General features: G+C 42.6%; 1 protein-coding gene across 4 annotated transcripts in view; it reads right to left on the reverse strand.

Annotated features, from left to right (window-relative positions):
* chd1l (chromodomain helicase DNA binding protein 1-like) overlaps positions 1-20,703 on the reverse strand; it is a 190,846-nt gene that overhangs the window by 129,430 nt on the left and 40,713 nt on the right. For all 4 annotated transcript variants that reach the window (XM_060920141.1, XM_060920140.1, XM_060920139.1 and 1 more), the window contains exons 8-14: positions 19,565-19,720; positions 9,494-9,586; positions 7,607-7,703; positions 6,520-6,593; positions 4,257-4,367; positions 4,012-4,126; positions 960-1,107 (exon numbers count right to left, since the gene is read on the reverse strand). In XM_060920141.1, coding sequence (XP_060776124.1) covers positions 960-1,107; positions 4,012-4,126; positions 4,257-4,367; positions 6,520-6,593; positions 7,607-7,703; positions 9,494-9,586; positions 19,565-19,720 — 794 coding nt within the window. The remainder of the gene's footprint in view (positions 1-959; positions 1,108-4,011; positions 4,127-4,256; positions 4,368-6,519; positions 6,594-7,606; positions 7,704-9,493; positions 9,587-19,564; positions 19,721-20,703) is intronic.

Raw genomic sequence — 20,703 nt, forward strand, 5'->3', positions numbered from 1 at the left:
GAGGAGGAGCAAGGCACAGGCAGGCAGGAGCAACGAGGCATTAAGAGGAGGAGCAAAGCAAAGGCAGAAGGAGGAGCAGCAGCGAGGCGCTAGAGGAGGAGGAGCAAGGCACTGGAGGAGGAGCAAGGCGCAGCCATGAGGAGGAGCAAGGCACAGGCAGGAGGAGCAGCGAGGCGCAGGCAGGAGGAGCAGACAGGAGGAGCGAGGTGCTGCAGGAGGAGGAGTGACGCGCAGGATGAGCAAGGCACAGGCAGGAGGAGTGAGATGCAGGCAAGAGCAGGAGGAGTGAGGTGCAAACAGGAGGAGCAGCAAGGTGCAGACAGGAGGAGCAGCGAGGCAATGAGAGGAGGAGCAGCAAGGCACTGGAGGAGTGAGGTGCAGGCATGAGGAGGAGCAGCGAGACACTGAGGAGGAGCGAAGCACAGGCTGGAGGAGAAGGAGGAGCAAGGCACAGAGAAGTTGCAGCAAGGAGCAGGTAGGAGGAGGAGGAGGAGCAAGGCACAGGCAGGAGGAGGCGGAGCAATGCACTGAGAGGAGGAGCAGCGAGGAGCAGGTAGGAGGAGGAGGAGGAGCAAGGCACAGGCAGGAGGAGGCAGAGCAATGCACTGAGAGGAGGAACAACAAGGCACAGGCAGGAGGTGGAGGAGGAGTGAGGTACAGGCAGGAGGAGGAGTGAGGTGCAGACAGGAGGAGCAGTGAGGCAATAAGAGGAGGAGCAAGGCACTGAGAGGAGCAAGGCGCTGAGAGGAGGAGCAAGGCACTGAGAGTAGGAGGAGCAAGGCACTGGAGGAGGAGGAGCAAGGCACAGGAGGAGGTGGAGTGAGGTGCAGGCATGAGGAGCAGCGAGGTGCAGGCATGAGGAGGAGCAGCAAGGCACTGAGAGGAGGAGCAGACAGGAGGAACGAGGCGCTAGAGGAGGAGGAGCGAGGCGTTGGAGGAGGTAGAGGTGACAGACGTACCTGTAGCTGAGCAGAAGCCCGACTCTTCAGCTGAGAGAACTGTCCCTCCTCAATCACTGTGTTGGTGAGCTGTAGCTTGGATACGGCGCGGGAGTAAACGACCTCCTCCACGGTGTCCCTCCCCAGCAGCCGGATCACTTTCACAGGCCTGTCCACAACCGAGACACCAAAATACAGCATCAAACACTCAACACTCCGAAAAGCAACCTCAACCTCCTCCTGGTTTCTGAACTGGGGCAGGTGCAGGAGGAGTCTTCAGTGTCAGTGCCGTGTGAGGAGATGTTAAGGGAAGGAGTCTCCAGTGTCAGCGTTGTGTGAGGAGATCTTAAAAGAAGGAGTCTCCAGTGTCAGTGTTGTGTGAGGAGATCTGAAAAGGAGTCTCCAGTGTCAGCGTTGTGTGAGGAGATGTTAACAGAAGGAGTCTCCAGTGTCAGTGTTGTGTGAGGAGATCTGAAAAGGAGTCTCCAGTGTCAGCGTTGTGTGAGATGTTAACGGAAGGAGTCTCCAGTGTCAGTATTGTGTGAAGAGATCTGAAAAGGAATCTCCAGTGTCAGCGTTGTGTGAGGAGATGTTAAAGGAAGTAGTCTCCAGTGTCAGCGTTGTGTGAGGAGATCTTAAAAGAAGGAGTCTCCAGTGTCAGCGTTGTGTGAGGAGATCTTAAAGGAAGGAGTCTCCAGTGTCAGCGTTGCGTGAGGAGATGTTAACGGAAGGAGTCTCCAGTGTCAGCGTTGCGTGAGGAGATGTTAACGGAAGGAGTCTCCAGTGTCAGCGTTGTGTGAGGAGATGTTAACGGAAGGAGTCTCCAGTGTCAGCGCTGTGTGAGGAGATGTTAACGGAAGGAGTCTCCAGTGTCAGCGCTGTGTGAGGAGATGTTAACCGAAGGAGTCTCCAGTGTCAGCGCTGTGTGAGGAGATGTTAACGGAAGGAGTCTCCAGTGTCAGCGCTGTGTGAGGAGATGTTAACGGAAGGAGTCTCCAGTGTCAGCGCTGTGTGAGGAGATGTTAACGGAAGGAGTCTCCAGTGTCAGCGCTGTGTGAGGAGATGTTAACGGAAGGAGTCTCCAGTGTCAGCGCTGTGTGAGGAGATGTTAACGGAAGGAGTCTCCAGTGTCAGCGTTGTGTGAGGAGATGTTAACGGAAGGAGTCTCCAGTGTCAGCGCTGTGTGAGGAGATGTTAACGGAAGGAGCCTCCAGTGTCAGCGCTGTGTGAGGAGATGTTAACCGAAGGAGTCTCCAGTGTCAGCGCTGTGTGAGGAGATGTTAACGGAAGGAGTCTCCAGTGTCAGCGCTGTGTGAGGAGATGTTAACGGAAGGAGTCTCCAGTGTCAGCGTTGTGTGAGGAGATGTTAACGGAAGGAGTCTCCAGTGTCAGCGCTGTGTGAGGAGATGTTAACGGAAGGAGTCTCCAGTGTCAGCGTTGTGTGAGGAGATGTTAACGGAAGGAGTCTCCAGTGTCAGCGCTGTGTGAGGAGATGTTAACGGAAGGAGCCTCCAGTGTCAGCGCTGTGTGAGGAGATGTTAACGGAAGGAGTCTCCAGTGTCAGCGTTGTGTGAGGAGATGTTAACGGAAGGAGTCTCCACTGTCAGCGTTGTGTGAGGAGATGTTAACGGAAGGAGTCTCCAGTGTCAGCGTTGTGTGAGGAGATGTTAACGGAAGGAGTCTCCAGTGTCAGCGTTGTGTGAGGAGATGTTAACGGAAGGAGTCTCCAGTGTCAGCGCTGTGTGAGGAGATGTTAACGGAAGGAGTCTCCAGTGTCAGCGTTGTGTGAGGAGATGTTAACCGAAGGAGTCTCCAGTGTCAGTGCTGTGTGAGGAGATGTTAACCGAAGGAGTCTCCAGTGTCAGCGCTGTGCGAGGAGATGTTAACCGAAGGAGTCTCCAGTATCAGAGCTGTGCGAGGAGATGTTAACGGAAGGAGTCTCCCGTGTCAGCGCTGTGCGAGGAGATGTTAACGGAAGGAGTCTCCAGTGTCAGCGCTGTGCGAGGATATGTTAACGGAAGGAGTCTCCAGTGTCAGCGCTGTGTGAGGAGATGTTAACAGAAAGAGTCTCCAGTGTCAGCGCTGTGTGAGGACATGTTAACGGAAGGAGTCTCCAGTGTCAGCGTTGTGTGAGGAGATGTTAACGGAAGGAGTCTCCAGTGTCAGCGTTGTGTGAGGAGATGTTAACGGAAGGAGTCTCCAGTGTCAGCGCTGTGTGAGATGTTAACGGAAGGAGTCTCCAGTGTCAGCGTTGTGTGAGATGTTAACGGAAGGAGTCTCCAGTGTCAGCGCTGTGTGAGATGTTAACAGAAGGAGTCTCCAGTGTCAGCGCTGTGTGAGGAGATGTTAACGGAAGGAGTCTCCAGTGTCAGCGCTGTGTGAGGAGATGTTAACGGAAGGAGTCTCCACTGTCAGCGTTGTGTGAGGAGATGTTAACGGAAGGAGTCTCCAGTGTCAGCACTGTGTGAGGAGATGTTAACGGAAGGAGTCTCCAGTGTCAGCGCTGTGTGAGGAGATGTTAACGGAAGGAGTCTCCAGTGTCAGCGCTGTGTGAGATGTTAACGGAAGGAGTCTCCAGTGTCAGCGCTGTGTGAGATGTTAACAGAAGGAGTCTCCAGTGTCAGCGCTGTGTGAGGAGATGTTAACGGAAGGAGTCTCCAGTGTCAGCGCTGTGTGAGGAGATGTTAACGGAAGGAGTCTCCAGTGTCAGCGCTGTGTGAGGAGATGTTAACGGAAGGAGTCTCCAGTGTCAGCGCTGTGTGAGATGTTAACGGAAGGAGTCTCCAGTGTCAGCGCTGTGTGAGGAGATGTTAACGGAAGGAGTCTCCAGTGTCAGCGCTGTGTGAGGAGATGTTAACGGAAGGAGTCTCCAGTGTCAGCGCTGTGTGAGGAGATGTTAACGGAAGGAGTCTCCAGTGTCAGCGCTGTGTGAGGAGATGTTAACGGAAGGAGTCTCCAGTGTCAGCGCTGTGTGAGATGTTGTTAACGGAAGGAGTCTCCAGTGTCAGTGTTGTGTGAGGAGATGTTAACGGAGGTAAAGCGGTTTTAAGGCGGTGCCGTTTCCCTGTGCTACCTCGTCTGTCCGATCCGGTGAGCTCGAGCTGCCGCTTGTAGGTCGTTCTGTGGATTAAAATCACTGTCCAGGAAGATGACCGTGTCGGCTGCTGTCAGGTTCAGACCCACTCCGCCTACACAGTGCGCGCGCGCACACACACACACACACACACACACACACACACAGGACTGTAGGCAAAGCAGGACAACGCAACACGGCTCTCTGTACCTCAGCGGGTTTTAGATGTTTTACTATAAACCCACCAGCTTTGGTGCTGAGCAGAAAGATGAAGACTTCTCTGCTATTGAAGCTGCTGATGGCGAGATTGCGCTCTTCTGCTCGCGCCGAGCCATCCATACGCTCGTAGCTGTAACCTGAGAGAAGTCAAGAACACATTCATGCACACACACACACACACAAACGACAGGATGTGATTTCAAACCACAGCTACTGCTCTAGATCACAGAACCTGATAACAGCAATCGCATGCAGCCTGGAGTCATAAAAATGTGCTCACTGATGCAATGATGCACAACGGTGAAACCACACACTGGCTCTTCAGGTATGTTTTGGTGGTAACGTGCAAAAAAGTGCATGGAGATATCAAGATTCTCCTTTCCGATGAGCTTTCTCAAGAATTTTTTAAACAGATGTTTGATTGGTTTCCTATAACTGCGCATGTTTTTTTTTTTCTGAGACCACAACATTTTGCAAACACTAACAACTTTTATTTCAAACAATATGTTGTGAAACCAGGTCCTGTCACCACTTAGGGCTCAGTACCCTTAAACACTTTCTTTTTCTCTCTCTTAAGAATTTAATTTAAAAAAAAAGTTTGAGATGTTACTAAGAAACCAGGGGGCGTAAACTCCTCTGTCCTGAATGTCAAAAAATAAATTTAATTCCTTATCTCAGAGTCTTACAAAGCACTGATGGTACAGAAAAGCGCAAAATGCTTCTCCCGTCACCGAGAAAGGTAGCAGCAAGCTCATGAATATTAATTAGCAGTGGGCAGGTCTCAACGAAAAGAGACAGAAAAAGGCTGTACAGTAATTTATTAAAAAGCATAAACTACTAATAAATATTGAAATACCTCTTTAAATATTAATTAGCAGTGGGCGGGTATCAGTGAAAAGAAACAGAAAGAGGCTGCACAATAAATTATTTAAAACGTATAAGCTACTAATAAATACCGAAATCCTGCTTTATGAATATTAATTAGTAGTGAGCAGGTCTCAGAGAAAAGAAAGAAAAAAAAGGAAGAAAAGGCTGGACAATAATTAATTTAAAAAGTGTAAGCTACTAATAAATACTGAAATCCTACTTCATGCATATTAATTAGCAGTGGGCAGCTATCAGTGAAAAGAAACAGAAAAAAGATTTTAATAATAGTTTAGTTAAAAACATACAAGTTCCGAATAAATACTGAAATACTGCTTCATGAATATTGATTAGCAGTGGGCGGGTCTTTGTGACGATAAACAGAAAAAAATAAGTTTTACACTAATTTATTTAAAAAGTATAAGCTCTAAATAAATACTGAAATATTGTTTTATGAATATTAATTAGCAGTGAGTGGGTCTCAGAGAAAAAAAAGAAAAGGGCTGTATAATAATTCATTAAAAATGTAGAAGTTACTAATAAAGACTGAAATATGGCTTTATGAATACTGATTAGCGGTGGGTGGATCTCGGTGATGACAAACAGATAAAAGGTTTTACAATTATTTATTTAAAAAGAATGACATCTTAATAAACATTTAAAAATTGTTTTATGAATATTAATTAGCGGTGAGTGTGGATCAGTGAAAAGAAAAAAGGTTTTACAATGATCTATTAAAAAAGTATAAGTTACTAATAAATATTGAACTACGGCTTTATGCATATTAATTAGCACTGGGTGGGTATCGGTGAAAAGAATCAGAAAAAAGGCTGGAGAATAATTCATTTTAAAAAGTGTACGTTGCTAATAAATATTGAAATCCAGCTTTATGAATATTAATAAACAGTAGGTGGGGCTCGGTGAAAAGAGACAGAAAAGGGCTTTCTAAAGATTTACAAAAAAAGATATTCAGCTGTAAATCTGAGAGGAAAAATCCCTTGAGAAGTGTTTAACAGATGCAGGAATAATACAAAAATGCCTAAAATAATTTAAGCCAAGTCAAGTCAATTTATTTGTATCGCGCTTTTAACGACAGACATCGTCACAAAGCAGCTTTACAGAAAAATAAAGACTTTAAGCATATGAACTCATAAATTTATCTAAATCAATATATTTATCCCGAATGAGCAAGAAAAGAAGGTAATTTGATTCTGCAGCAGAAAATTTCCACAATTTTCCAGATTTGCACGTGATTTTGCTTTAAATTCCAGACTTTTCTGAAACCCAGGATTAAATTTAACCAGTGTGTGAAATATTTTGACACAGTTTAACTCTATGGCAGAGAATTTGAGCTGCTCAGAGATGGTGAGTACCACTGTACGTTGTGGTTAAGCGTGCGTGCATGTGTGTGTGTGTGTGTGTTACCTCTGTACTCCAGGAAGTCCTGCACAATATCCAACATCCTGGTCATTTGAGAGAACAGCAGAACCAGGTGACCCCTGAAGCCAAACACACACACATTCAGTGCCTTTGTATTTTCAGTTCTGGCCTTCGAGCGGGTTTTACCACACAAACCCTGATATTCAGAACACGGATCTACGGAATCCAGATGTTGAGGATTTTTAATCCTAAATCCAGCAGAACCTCTGACTGGTCAAAATCCTGAACAGTGCCGATCTTTCACTGAAAATATTGTGCATTTTTCATCATGATAAATAACAGAAATCCTGCAAATTAAGCTGCAAAAAGTTTAAAATTTGGTGCCAGCGATTGAAAAAAAAGATCCACAATCTAGAAGAAAAAGAAGTGACGCACCTTCACCCGAAGACCCACTTCAGCACATCAGCAAGCGTTAAATCAATACATTTACAAAAAATAGTTCACCGTCACTCGCAAACTGACACAACTGCCGACTCAATCAAACGCAAACGCTATCTGTTATATTATACGTACTGTATTTGACAATAATTTCTCAGGTTTTAGAGTGTTTTAGCCATATTTTAGTCATTTTTATTTGTTTAGGAAAGTCATGGTTCCTGAGAAACACACAACACACCGGCAGTGGCAATGCATCAACAGCATTTATTTCGGACAGAGGACGAGTCCATGTATTTCAGTTCTCAGTACCGATACTGATCAGAAAATGAGTAACCTAGTGAGCAGTAATTAATCCGAAATATCACGGATCGTCTGATTTTGCTTATTTTCTTCTGCTCGTGATGAGTTCCTCGGGTGCGTATTGTGTTTTAGATATTGTGGAAGTCTGCGTGTCTCAGTGCTCGCTGAACTGAACTGCTCTTGCAAGTCACAGTTTTTCTAAACGTTCACTTCACTGCGACACATCTCATGAATACTTTTGCGTGCACACAAAAACGTTAAACACCATAAAGATGTATCACGTGTCACCAGGGATATGTTTTACGAGTAAATGAGACGGATATCCGATACCATGCTGGGCAATAAAGGATTACTGTTTTAATGTTAACAGAAACTGTGATGACAATTAAATTACCCCTCCAGCAGGTAGGCAAGGATAGAGTCGAGCAGAGAGAGCTTCCCGCTCGCCTCCACCAAGTGTTCACCCATCTCAAATGGCTCAGGCTCCACGCCTTAGAGAGAGAGAGAGAGAGAGAAAGTGTAATTAATTAATATAATATATTTATAATATACAGTATTTTATATATATATATATATATATATAAAATAGTTAAATGAATTCATTAATAACTGATTAATTTGTGTAATTAATAAGTGTAATTAAATATTAAACCAGCAAATTGTAATTAAAAATTGGTCTTTAGTGCCCTCTGCTGCCCATAAGGTGAATTACAATTGTATTAAACGATGTCCCTTCTGTTTAAAGGAGAACTGAAGGCAAATTTTTTATTATCAAAATTCTCTCATTTTATTAAATATCGGAATGCATTTTTGATCACTATTTTGTCGCTGCTATAGCAAGTTCTGAGTGTTTGAAATATGCTCTGTAATACATCAGTCCATATGTCAAAGCGATGGCCATAAACAAGGTTCGTTGAGACCTGTGCGAGACATCGTAGGACGGAAGTAAAACGTACAGCGGAAATCAAAGTGACCAACATCTGCTAACGTTCCCTGTGTCCGAAATCGCTCACTCGTTCACTACTCCCTACTCACTATATAGTGAATTACTGTATAGAGGACTATACAGTGAGCTCATTGGTAAAATGGAAAAACGCTTTCGGACACTAGTCCGTCGCGCTGGTATTTACGTCACAATTAAAATGTGCCAGATCAGTCGGCTGGTGGGTTTCAAAATAATAAATACACGCGTGTGTTTTTGTGATAAATCCATATTATACTGAGCGCATTTCCCACAATCAATACAAAGCACCTGCAGCTTTCAGTTCTTTTAAATCAAGGCTGAACACTTTCTTCTTTGCCACTGCCTTTTATTAAATCAAATTTGAGACTTTTAATTTGATTTCTTTCAGCGCGACCGCAATGCATGATGGGATATATCGCTTTGGTTAGTGACCACCATTGTAAACTACTTTTCGTGATGCATTGTGGGATACTTTGAGTGCACTATATAGGGTGTAAATAATCCTCACTAAGGTTTCGGACAGCGCAACAAAATGGCGTCCTCACTATATAGTGAGTAAGGAGTGATTTCGGACACAGGGGTTGTCAAAAGACGTGCGCGCCCTCTTTCGAATGCTGATGTAACCAAGCCGGAAGTTTTGTTTGTTTTGATAGCAATCAGGAAAGTTTGAAAAAAGTAGGCAGGAATCGTCATTTCAACTCATTTTTGTGCAATACTTCGTTTGGAAAACAGTTTTCAAAATGGCGGCACTGACACCTGGCTGACACTTCACGTTTCGAAGTCTCGCACAAGTCTCGTGAAGATCGAGCGGATAAGCGACGCCTGCCGTGGACCAAACGAACTAAATTCAACACGGCTAAAAACCGAATAGGCCGATAAGTATAATATTTAATTACAATTAGTTGCCAAAACGAGTCACAATATAAAGGTTAATAAAACCGAAAACGTCATTGAATAACGCGTTAATTACGAACTAAAGCAAGTTTAAAAATGACTTCAGTTCCCCTTTAAACTAGTCATTAAAAAAAGAGGCGGAGTTGAACAGCTAAGCTCATGCTGAGGGCGGAGCCAACACTCTGAAGCCAAATATATATATATATATTAGCAGAAACTTGAAAGATATTGTGAATCACTCTGTGTTTTTCTAATCTGTCTTTACAATCTTCAAACACTTCAAAATTATTGACCCCCCGTTAGAAACTGGTTAAAATTTGACTTTATAAATCTAGAAAAACATTACCTAGAACATACATCATGTTTATTTTATTATTATGAAATGAAAAGAATTTAAAAAAAAAAAGCGAAGGTGGTCCTTACCGTTGAACAGGTAGGGATGGTTCACACACTTCCTCAGCTGCATCAGGACATTCAGAAGGGAATTCTTTTTGCCCTGATCACTCCTGAACAAATCTGAAAATCAGACACACAGTCGTTTACGGCGGCACGGTGGTGTAGTGGTTAGCGCTGTCGCCTCACAGCAAGAAGGTCCGGGTTCGAGCCCCGGGGCCGCCGAGGGCCTTTGTGTGTGGAGTTTGCATGTTCTCCCCGTGTCCGCGTGGGTTTCCTCCGGGTGCTCCGGTTTCCCCCACAGTCCAAAGACATGCAGGTTAGGTTAACTGGTGACTCTAAATTGACCGTAGGTGTGAATGTGAGTGTGAATGGTTGTCTGTGTCTATGTGTCAGCCCTGTGATGACCTGGCGACTTGTCCAGGGTGTACCCCGCCTTTCGCCCGTAGTCAGCTGGGATAGGCTCCAGCTTGCCTGCGACCCTGTAGAACAGGATAAAGCGGCTACAGATAATGAGATGAGATGAGACAGTTGTTTAGAAATTATTTAAAATTCACATTGTTTAAAAGTATGTATCAGACATTCGTTTAATCTCAGCATGATAGCTTTTAAATACATGGTCAGAAATAGGGGTACAGTAGGGGTCCATTTCTGTGCCCCAAGGTACAATCAACACTAATGTACCCCTAGGGCTCATTATTGGACCTCAAGTAACTATGTGTATATTTTCAGGGCCAGAAAGGTACATATATGCTCCTACGCAGGATATAAAGAATAAAAATAAGTACCTTAGAAGGTACTGATCCAGTGACAAGCCATTGTACACCTAAAGCCTGAAGGTACAGTAATGTACGTTATTTTCTACAAGAGTCTCGGGGTGCAAGCACTAATCAACAAAATCAATAATATTCCATAATAAGAATATTTCATCATGAATTTTTTTACCCATAAATATTACATTGTTAATTTTATTCAAGTGCACAATACAGTGTATATGTTATTATTTTAACCACATTCACTGGATATGAGCAATCGCACGTTCTGATTGGCTACTTTACTTCTAGGATATCAGCTCATATACTGCGAGTTGAGAAAAACGAAATGGTGGAGCGTGTTGCTGAACCACCTGAGGACAAAATAAAAACTCTATTCGTAAACAAAACCCCAAAAATTATCAAGTATTTAAAAGAAACAGAAATAGCTAAAAGAATACAGTTCCCCTCCAATATCTCCTGTTCCACACTCCAGCCCAGTCGGTGGCAGGAAGGCACCTTTAAGTTGGTTTGCCAACCACCAAAAAACCCTAAAGAAGACGATGACCCCAAAAAATACAAAAAAAAAAAAAAAAGCTACAAAATATGGAATGAAAGTATTTGTTGGTAAGACATTTTTTTTTTATTTTTCAAGAATTATTATTATCGCATTTTTCACAAATTGCTCCTGTCATTTCGGTGGTTTGTTTACATTCTAAGCGGAAATGATTTTGTCAGACGTTTTGTATAAAGTTTTTATTTATCGAATTTGCAAAAAATAAAAATAAAAATGCTCCGTTTCTCAAAATCCAGTGAATGTGGATAGAATAAAACAGTTATTCCACTCAATCTTGTCATACATGGCTTATAGACAACTCGGTGCTACGCGCCTCGTCGGCTATCAGCTCATGTACGACTTGATTTCAGGGAATAACTTAAAGTGCCATTCCACCATTGGATGTATTCTTTGGCATAAAATACAATATATTTTGACAACATATATAAATGGTATCACTAGATAGAGAAATCTTTTAGCTTCAAAATGATATATCAAACATAATTTTTTGACAACGACAAGTATATTAATTTTGCGACCAAAGTCTCCTACCCTTTTAATTTCCGCGCGTGATGTCATCGGCAGGTTCCCCTTCTTGTGTACCACGTGACGTGTGACGTGGCACATATCAGCAATGGCGGATAGAACGCGATAAAAATAATACCAATAAATCTAGCTAATACCAATAAATCTAGCTAACCGAAAGATTAACTCAAAATTTTTCGCAATTTTTTTGGCCCCCATATACGAGGAGAAATGACTCTCTCAGTTTGGGGGTTTCCTGGTCTAAAAATAGACCGACACGTGGTACACAAGAAGGGGAACCTGCCGATGACATCATGTTTCACTACCGCGCGGAAATTAAAAGGGTAGGTGACTTTGGTCGCAAAATTAATATACTTGTCGTTGTCAAAAAATTATGTTTGATATATCATTTTGAAGCTAAAAGATTTCTCTGTCTAGTCATGTTGTCATAAAATATATTGTATTTTATGCCAAAGAATACATCCAATGGTGGAATGGCACTTTAAATCTACACTACCGTTCAAAAGTTTGGGGTCACTTTGAAATGTCCTTATTTTTGAAAGAAAAGCACTGTTCTTTTCAATGAAGATCACTTTAAACTAATCAGAAATCCACTCTATACATTGCTAATGTGGTAAATGACTATTCTAGCTGCAAATGTGTGGTTTTTGGTGCAATATCTCCATAGGTGTATAGAGGCCCATTTCCAGCAACTCTCACTCCAGTGTTCTAATGGTACAATGTGTTTGCTCATTGCCTCAGAAGGCTAATGGATGATTAGAAAACCCTTGTACAATCATGTTAGCACAGCTGAAAACAGTTGAGCTCTTTAGAGAAGCTATAAAACTGACCTTCCTTTGAGCAGATTGAGTTTCTGGAGCATCACATTTGTGGGGTCGATTAAATGCTCAAAATGGCCAGAAAAATGTCTCGACTATATTTTCTATTCATTTTACAACTTATGGTGGGAAATAAAAGTGTGACTTTTCATGGAAAACACAAAATTGTCTGGGTGACCCCAAACTTTTGAACGATAGTGTATGTCGTATATGAAGACCTCAAGTTGCCGTCCTGCTTTCAGGTCACACTGAAGGTGCTGGGAGTCGATCCAGAAGCGAATCAATTCCCTGACTCCTGGATTTAAGGCACTGAAAATTAAAAGTGGACTCCAAAGCTTTTGAAACTGTGAACTAAATAATGAGTCATGGAAACACGTGAATTGAGAAACAACTCAAAGGTCACAGTTTTTATGTTGATTTTCAGACGATTCGAGAAAGCCAAACTTCACAAAATTAAAATGGAAACACATTTTTCGCTTTTAAGTCACATGATACGAAGTTAAATGGAAACACGACCTTTCTAAATAAAGAGCGCTCTGTAAGAGCTATCGCGAAAGTGTGTTTTGTCAAAATGTTGCTTCTATTTTGCGCAAAACTGCGATGAAAGCCCGTCTACTGACGGTGCTGACGACAACGTGCAGACAGGTGACACTCAGACACACAGGTTTTGAGGAATTCAGACTGTTGCTCAGTTAACATAACATTTGTGGTGTATAGCTGAGCTTCATGAACATTTCCAGCAAGTGAACAGGTGTGGAAGTGGAACAGGACGGTATGGTATGGCGTTGGAGGTGCCTGGCTTATTTTATTTATTTCTTCAGACAAACAATTTCTGAAAGGGCCAAATGAAACATTTTGGTTTTACTCTACTTAATGCAGCAGTATGTCGACTTCATTATCATACAAGTTCAACTACTTAGACCTTTAACATGCTCCCTGGTGTCTACAACAAGCAGAAACAGACTACTGGAGTTTTATACAGTGCCTTGCAAAAGTATTCGCCCCCCCCCTTGGTGTTTGTCCTGTTTTTGTTGCATTACAAGCTGGTATTAAAATGGATTTTTGGAGGGTTAGCACCAGGGCTTTGAACCGGTTCAAGGAACGAAAACGAAAACCGGGAACTTTTTCTATTTCACATGGAACAGAAACGAAACCAGAAACTTTATTATTTTTTTATGTTCCGGAACAGAAAAGTTTATTAAAAATAATGGTAACCGGTTAATACTGGTTTTTATTTCGTTCCTCAAAGTTTCCGTAGCCTACAAATAAAAAAGCCATTCTTCTCCTGCGCAAGTTTCTATGACCCGCTGGGGTTCACTTCCTGTGTGACAGTCGCTGACTGAATCGGGAAGGTGGACTACTATCACGTCTCCATTACTGAGTGTCTGAGCAAAGAAGAGCCTGAACGTTGCAACCTCCCTATTGGCTGTTTATTGGCTGTTTGTAAAAATGTATCAGTTGTTGCCCTTCCCACGGGAATCATCGCGGGCTCGAGAGACGAGACCTGACGAGTTAGTTCATTGGTAGCAGAACAAAATGTCTGGACACAAATCGGGTTTTCAGAAAAGGAAAGAAAATAAATGGAGGGTCGAAAATACAAAAAAGGAGGCAGAAAATGCAAAACGAGTTTTAAGGTAGGACAAATGGTTACTTTTTAAGGCAGCCCGCCGTGGCTGCAGGCTTTCAGTTGTGTCATTGAATGGTTAGTTTTCTGAGGCAGCCCGCCGTGGCTGCCTGCAGGCTTATTTATTATAGCCCATTTAGTTAAAATAGTTGATATAAAATGTTTATAGTTATAGTTATGTGATGGTTGTCCTGATTTAGACTGTTTTTTTTTTTTTTTGGGGGGGGGGGTGTTGCACCCGGGTCCAGATTAGGGCAGAACCGGCCCTGGCTACATTTCAGGTGTAGTTTGTTTTATGTATGTATGTACTTGCATAGATGTGCACTTGGTCTTCCAATATGGCGCCTAACAAAATCTCGCGGCGCGGTGACGTCATGCGGTAGCCCTCTATAGGGCCTGACTAGCCTTTGGTAACACACTAAACGAATTATCTTTCATTTTTGGCACTTTTTCTGTTTGTGTAGATGGGAAGACATACTGAGAATCCAAATCGCCAACATTTGAAATAATAATTGTTTTGAATTATTTCTTGTCTTATTTAATGAAGGTTGTAATAGAATTAGCCTACATTTGGCTTAAGCTGGATGAGACAGAGACATAATTTTATAGCCATTTGTTAAACAGCTGACAGGGAACGTAATTAACCGTTCCGGGAATGAAATTTTTTTGTTCTAACCGGTTCGGGAACGTCTATTTAATGGTGGAACCCAAAACCGGAAACGTTAAAATTCCGTTTCTGTTCGGAACGAACCAATAGGAAAAAAATTTTGGTTCAAAGCCCTGGTTAGCACCATTTGATTTACACAACATGCCTACAATTTTAAAGGTGAAAATTGTTTTATTGTGACACAAACAATAATTAAGATGAAAAAACAGAAATCTGGAGTGTGCATATGTATTCACCCCCCTTCATATGAAACCCCTAAATAAGAGCTGGTCCAACCAATTCACTTCATAAGTCACATAATTAGTTGATTAAGATCCACCTGTGTGCAATCAAAGTGTCACATGATCTGTCACATGATGTCTGTATAAATCAGCCTGTTCTGGAAGGACCCTGACTCTGCAACACTACTAAGCAAGCAACATGAAAACCAAGGAGCCTCCAAACAGGTCAGAGACAAAGTTGTGGAGAAGTATAGATCAGGGTTGGGTTATAAAAAATATCCCAAACTTTGAATATCCCACAGAGCTCCATTAAACCCATTATAGCAAAATGGAAAGAATATGGCACCACTACAAACCTGACAAGAGAAGGCCCCACCCACCAAAACTCACAGACCGGGCAAGGAGGGCATCAGTCAGAGATGCAACAAAGACACCAAAGAGAACACTGAAGGAGCTGCAAAGATCCACAGCGGAGATGGGAGTATCTGTCCATAGGACCACTTTAAAGGTCATCGGCAAGGGTCGGAGGTGAAACATAGAATATCAACTTTATTGTCTAGAAGAACGACCCAAAAAGCGAATTCCATCTTCCTAGTGTCTAATTTGCACCCTAAAATTTAATAAAACGGTTAAAATACACTGTTTTGCCCAATTTCCGAAGGTTTGTTTACATCTCACTTATGCGCACTTTCACCGCCAGGGGACCGTCGTCGTGACGTCATTCAAGCCAAACAGACCGGGAGCAGCTCTGTGTTTACTTGCGAACCGAGCACACGTGTACGGACTTTGGTCGTGAGAGGTTGTGTAAAATGTCTGAAAGCGATAGTGATTTTGAAGCAGGAACTCTCCAAATTGAATATCGAGAGATGAAACCGTATATGTATGAACCTCTGGCCGTTGCGAAGCAATCGGTGAATGTGGCTCACTGGTTTGACCGCGTGGCCTCGGAATCAGACAGCGACTCGGCCGACTCTGATTGTGGTGACCCTGGACCTCAACAAGACTCGCGCCCAAACGATTTATCCTGGTAGTTATGATAAATTCTTACTTTCATCGTAATACTAAGTAAGAGCCCTTTTGAAGAATAATTAACCCTTTGGTGACTGACCCCTTGAAAATGGTTCCTCCAGGAACGATGACGTTTCAGTTGTCAAGACAACGGAAAAACTAAAATACAAAAACAGAAAGATACGTCACAATGCTCTTGTGCACAAAACAAAATGCTCTTGTATTTTAGTTTTTCCGTTGTCTTGACAACTGAAACGTCATCGTTCCTGGAGGAACCATTTTCAAGGGGTCAGTCACCAAAGGGTTAAACCGCCCTCCCTAGTGGATATAGGGAACGATTGCTGGACAGCGCGCCGGTAGGCCACATTAACCTGCCATCCGCGGCATTATACTATTTATAGCCGACTCTAAGCGAGGAAATATCCCTTTGTCTCATTTCCACAATGACTGTACAGGATCCCTCAGGATTCTTGACTTTCCAATCTTCTCCTTTTTGCTTGAGCGTTGCTGCTCCTTTTCTTCTTTGACTGCTTGATTTTGTTTCACGCACACAATCCACTCTCTCCGCCTCTTCTCATCTTTCAGAAAAAGCCAACCCACTCGTGCTGCCTCTTCTCCTCTTTTGGAAAAAGCTAATCCTCTTGCTCTGCCTCTTCTCCTCTCTCAGAAAAAGGTAAAAGCTTCTTCCTGAACTGGTCCCATTGTTACAGTTCACTGCACAACAGTAAGGCATGGGGGTTTTTCTTTGGAAATTCCTGAACGCACGTCTGCACTCAAGCCGAACGGCAATGTAAGTAAACAGAAGTGGACTCAACTCAAGCGGTTTGTTTGGCTTAAATGACATCATGCGCCGAGCGGTCACGAAAATTGCCGAACAGAAATTCGCCACGATCCGCGCTAACTTATTTTAATTATTACTTATTAACAATACTTCTTGGGACCAGAAGAAAATTACAGAGGGTTTTTTAGCATATAAAGTTTCAAATGTGCATAAAATTAAAACCGTGGCCTATGAGCTTTAAGCTGTACACTCCACAGAGTTGTTGGGGCTTTATGGAAGAGTGGCTAGAAAAAAGTCATTGCTTGAGCAAACACGTTTGGAGTTTGCCCAACAGCATGTGGCATGGAACACATGCCACACACATGGAAGAAGATTCTCTGATCAAATGAGACTAAAATTGATCTTTTTGGTCATCATGGGAAATGCCATGTGTGGCGCAAACCCAACACCCTGAGAACACCATTCCTACAGTGAAGCATGGTGGTGGCAGCATCATGCTGTGGGGATGTTTTTCATCTGCAGGGACAGGAAAGCTGGTCAGGACTGAAGGAAAGATGGATGGCACTAAATACAGGGCAATTCTGGAGGAAAACCTGGTTGAGTCGGCCAAAGGTTTGAGACTGGGACGAAGGTTCACGTTCCACCAGGACAATGACCCTAAACATACTGCTAAAGCTACACTGGAGTGGTTTAAAGGGAAACATTTAAATGTCTTGGAATGTCCGAGTCAAAGCCCAGACTTCAATCCAATTGAGAATCTGTGGCATAACTTGAAGATTGCTGGACACCAACACAACCCATCTAACTTGAAGGAGTTGGAGCAGTTTTGCCTTGAGGAATGGGCAAAAATCCCAGTGGCTAGATGTGCTAGGCTAATAGAGACACACCCCAAGAGACTTGCAGCTGGAATCGCAGCAAAACGTGGCTCTACAAATAGGGCTGTGCTCACAGCTCGCGATACTCAATCATGCACGATTTTCGGGGGTACGATACGATATCGTTTACTCACTTGAAAATCGAAAATCCCATATATGACATATTTCATGCATATCTCCCGGTTCTGTAGCAGGTTGTCATCAATTTTCACTTGATTTAAAGCACGTTTCATGCCAGAAATCGATGGAAATTCAGGCTTGCAACCTGTTCCAACCAAAAACGTTTTTATTTACAAATGGCGCTTCCAGTTACTCAGGGCATGCGCACTAGAAATTAGGCGCTCTGCTTCAATCTGTGGTTGGTTGAAGAGAGCAACTGGACTTGCTTGACGATTCTTGAAAACGTTTCGCCTCTCCTCCGAAAAGCATCCTCAGTTCTGTCTGACTACTCTGTTCAGTGATGGCCGTTCCAGGTTGACAAAAATGAACGATCCACTCTGGCTAAGATGTCTGCCAGTTTTCTGGAAGTCCTCTCATACTCCCGCACCAGTCGAAGGGATCTCATCCCAAAGTGCGTAGAAACATATCTGTGAAGAAACTCAGTCGTCCAGGTACATAGTAATCTGTGGTTGGTTGAAGAGAGCAACTGGACTTGCTTGACGATTCTTGAAAACGTTTCGCCTCTCCTCCGAAAGGCATCCTCAGTTCTGTCTGAGTATTCCAGAAAACTGGCAGACATCTTAGCCAGAGTGGATCGTTCATTTTTGTCAACCTGGAACGACCATCATTGAACAGAGTAGTCAGACAGAACTGAGGATGCCTTTCGGAGGAGAGGCGAAACGTTTTCAAGAATCGTCAAGCAAGTCCAGTTGCTCTCTTCAACCAACCACAGATTACTATGTACCTGGACGACTGAGTTTCTTCACAGATATGCGCTCTGCTTCAATGCGCTCTGCTACAGAAGCTGCAAGCCGCTAATTATGTCCCCCATGTCTCCATGGCCTCGTCTCGAGACTCATTGATTGAATAATTTTGGCGCCAAACGTATTCGCGCCCTCTACTTACAATACATTAAAGACATCGTTTAACTCGATATATATGGTACAATATCATGAGCAACTGATGGCAAAAAGCACAGCCCTATCTACAAAGTATTGCCTTTTTTTCTTTTTTTTTTTTGGGGGGGGGATACTTATGCACACTCCAGATTTCTGAGTTGTTTTTTTTCCATCTTAATTATTGTTTGTGTCACGATTCAAAAAACAATTTGTATCTTTAAAGTGGTAGGCATGTTGTGTAAATCAAATGGTGCTAAGCCTCCAAAAATCCATTTTAATTCCAGGTTGTAATGCGACAAAACAGAACAAACACCAAGCGGGATGAATACTTTCGCAAGACACTGTAAGTTTAGCTACTTAGACCTTTAACATCCTCCCTGATGTTTACAACAAGCATAAACGGACTACTGGAGCTGTATAAATTGAAGTTATTTACCTTATATGGTGATTTGGGGCGTTTCTTTATGCAAATTCCAATTTCTCATGTATGCTGGTGCTTCTTGCTTACAAATTTAGAACAATGCTGTTTTAAATTGGCAAAACAAACACAAAACACGGGCAGAAATCCATGATGTTAGGTTAGTTTTGGTGTCGAAATAAGCGCTCAATAATCTCATCTCATCTCATTATCTCTAGCCGCTTTATCCTTCTACAGGGTCGCAGGCAAGCTGGAGCCTATCCCAGCTGACTACGGGCGAAAGGCGGGGTACACCCTGGACAAGTCGCCAGGTCATCACAGGGCTGACACATAGACACAGACAACCATTCACACTCACATTCACACCTACGCTCAATTTAGAGTCACCAGTTAACCTAACCTGCATGTCTTTGGACTGTGGGGGAAACCGGAGCACCCGGAGGAAACCCACGCGGACACGGGGAGAACATGCAAACTCCGCACAGAAAGGCCCTCGCCGGCCCCGGGGCTCGAACCCAGGACCTTCTTGCTGTGAGGCGACAGCGCTAACCACTACACCACCGTGCCGCTGCGCTCAATAATAATATGATCATTTAATTACAGATAATTAACCTGTCATTCTGTAGTTTTTTTTTTAAATGCTGGCAAGAAATATTTTTGGATTTTTTTTGTATATTTTAAAACCCAATGAATCAAAAAATAATCTATTATTGAAAGAATAGTTTGTTGCAGTGGTACTTTTTGCACCTTTTGCGCGCACGTGTGTGTGTGTCTTACCCAGGTCCTTCATCAGAATGGCTCTGTAGTACTTCTTTTGGAGAGCAGACATCCCGTGATAAATCACCAGCTCGAGTTTCTTTGGGAGTTCTATCTCCACCTCGGCCTTCACCCTGCGCAACAAGAAGGGCTGAAGAACCTGGTGGAGCTCCTTCGCTGCACACACAATCAATAAATAAGCAATAAAACATTCCGTGTCATGCTGTACAACAGGAAATTTATCAATAATTAATTCATGCAATGAAGCGGAGTTACTGTTACAACCAGGAAGTTAATTATTTTGAAGAAATTTGTCAATAATTAGATACATTTTAATGAATGACACATTTTTTATCCTTTTATAGTAACATTAAACAAGTTAGTTCTTGTTCTCACTTACAGGTGCATCTCAGAAAATTAGAACATCATGAAAAAGTTCAATATTTTCCATAAGTTATTTAAGAAAGTGAAGATTTAATGTATTCTAGACACATGAACATAAACCTCTACGTGTCTTTTGTAACTCATGACCGGTCTAGGGCCCAAAATCCGAAATTAATTTTAAAACCTGCACACTGCAGAACTTCAACTTATCAGGCCTCATTCTTCAATAGGATTGTTAAACCATGGAACTATGTATGCAAATTTTTTTCCCCAGATAAATTCCGTAGCCTCCGTTTTCAAATCATCCCTGTTAGAGCTGTACTTTGAATTACTGACCTCCACCTATAATACGGACTTTTCATGTACTTGGTCTGTGCACCGTGACTGTGGCTGCCACAGATCAATTTAGTCTAATTTTAATTGTATGATTTTTCTCTTTTATACCTTCGGGGAAATGCCTTGCATGCGTCGCCCGTTCGCGTTTTCCCCTTTGGGCTGACTTACTTTATTATGTTTTTTTTAATGTTTTTTTCTTTTTTTTAATGTTTATTTTGTAACAGTCCAATAAAGTTGGTAAAAAAAAAAATAAAATAAAAATACATGACATGTAAACTAAAATGTTTCAAGCATATTTCTATCTTAATTTTGATAATTATGGCCTACAGCACAAAAAAAAAATCTCAAAATATGAGAATATTTCAATCCAAGTTTGAGTAAAACAGTATAAAATACCATGTATCTCTCAGTCTAGTTCAGTCCATGCAACCAATCATGGG

This window comes from Neoarius graeffei, chromosome 4 (genome assembly GCF_027579695.1).
Source record: "Neoarius graeffei isolate fNeoGra1 chromosome 4, fNeoGra1.pri, whole genome shotgun sequence".
NCBI classification, from domain to species: Eukaryota; Metazoa; Chordata; class Actinopteri; order Siluriformes; family Ariidae; genus Neoarius; species Neoarius graeffei.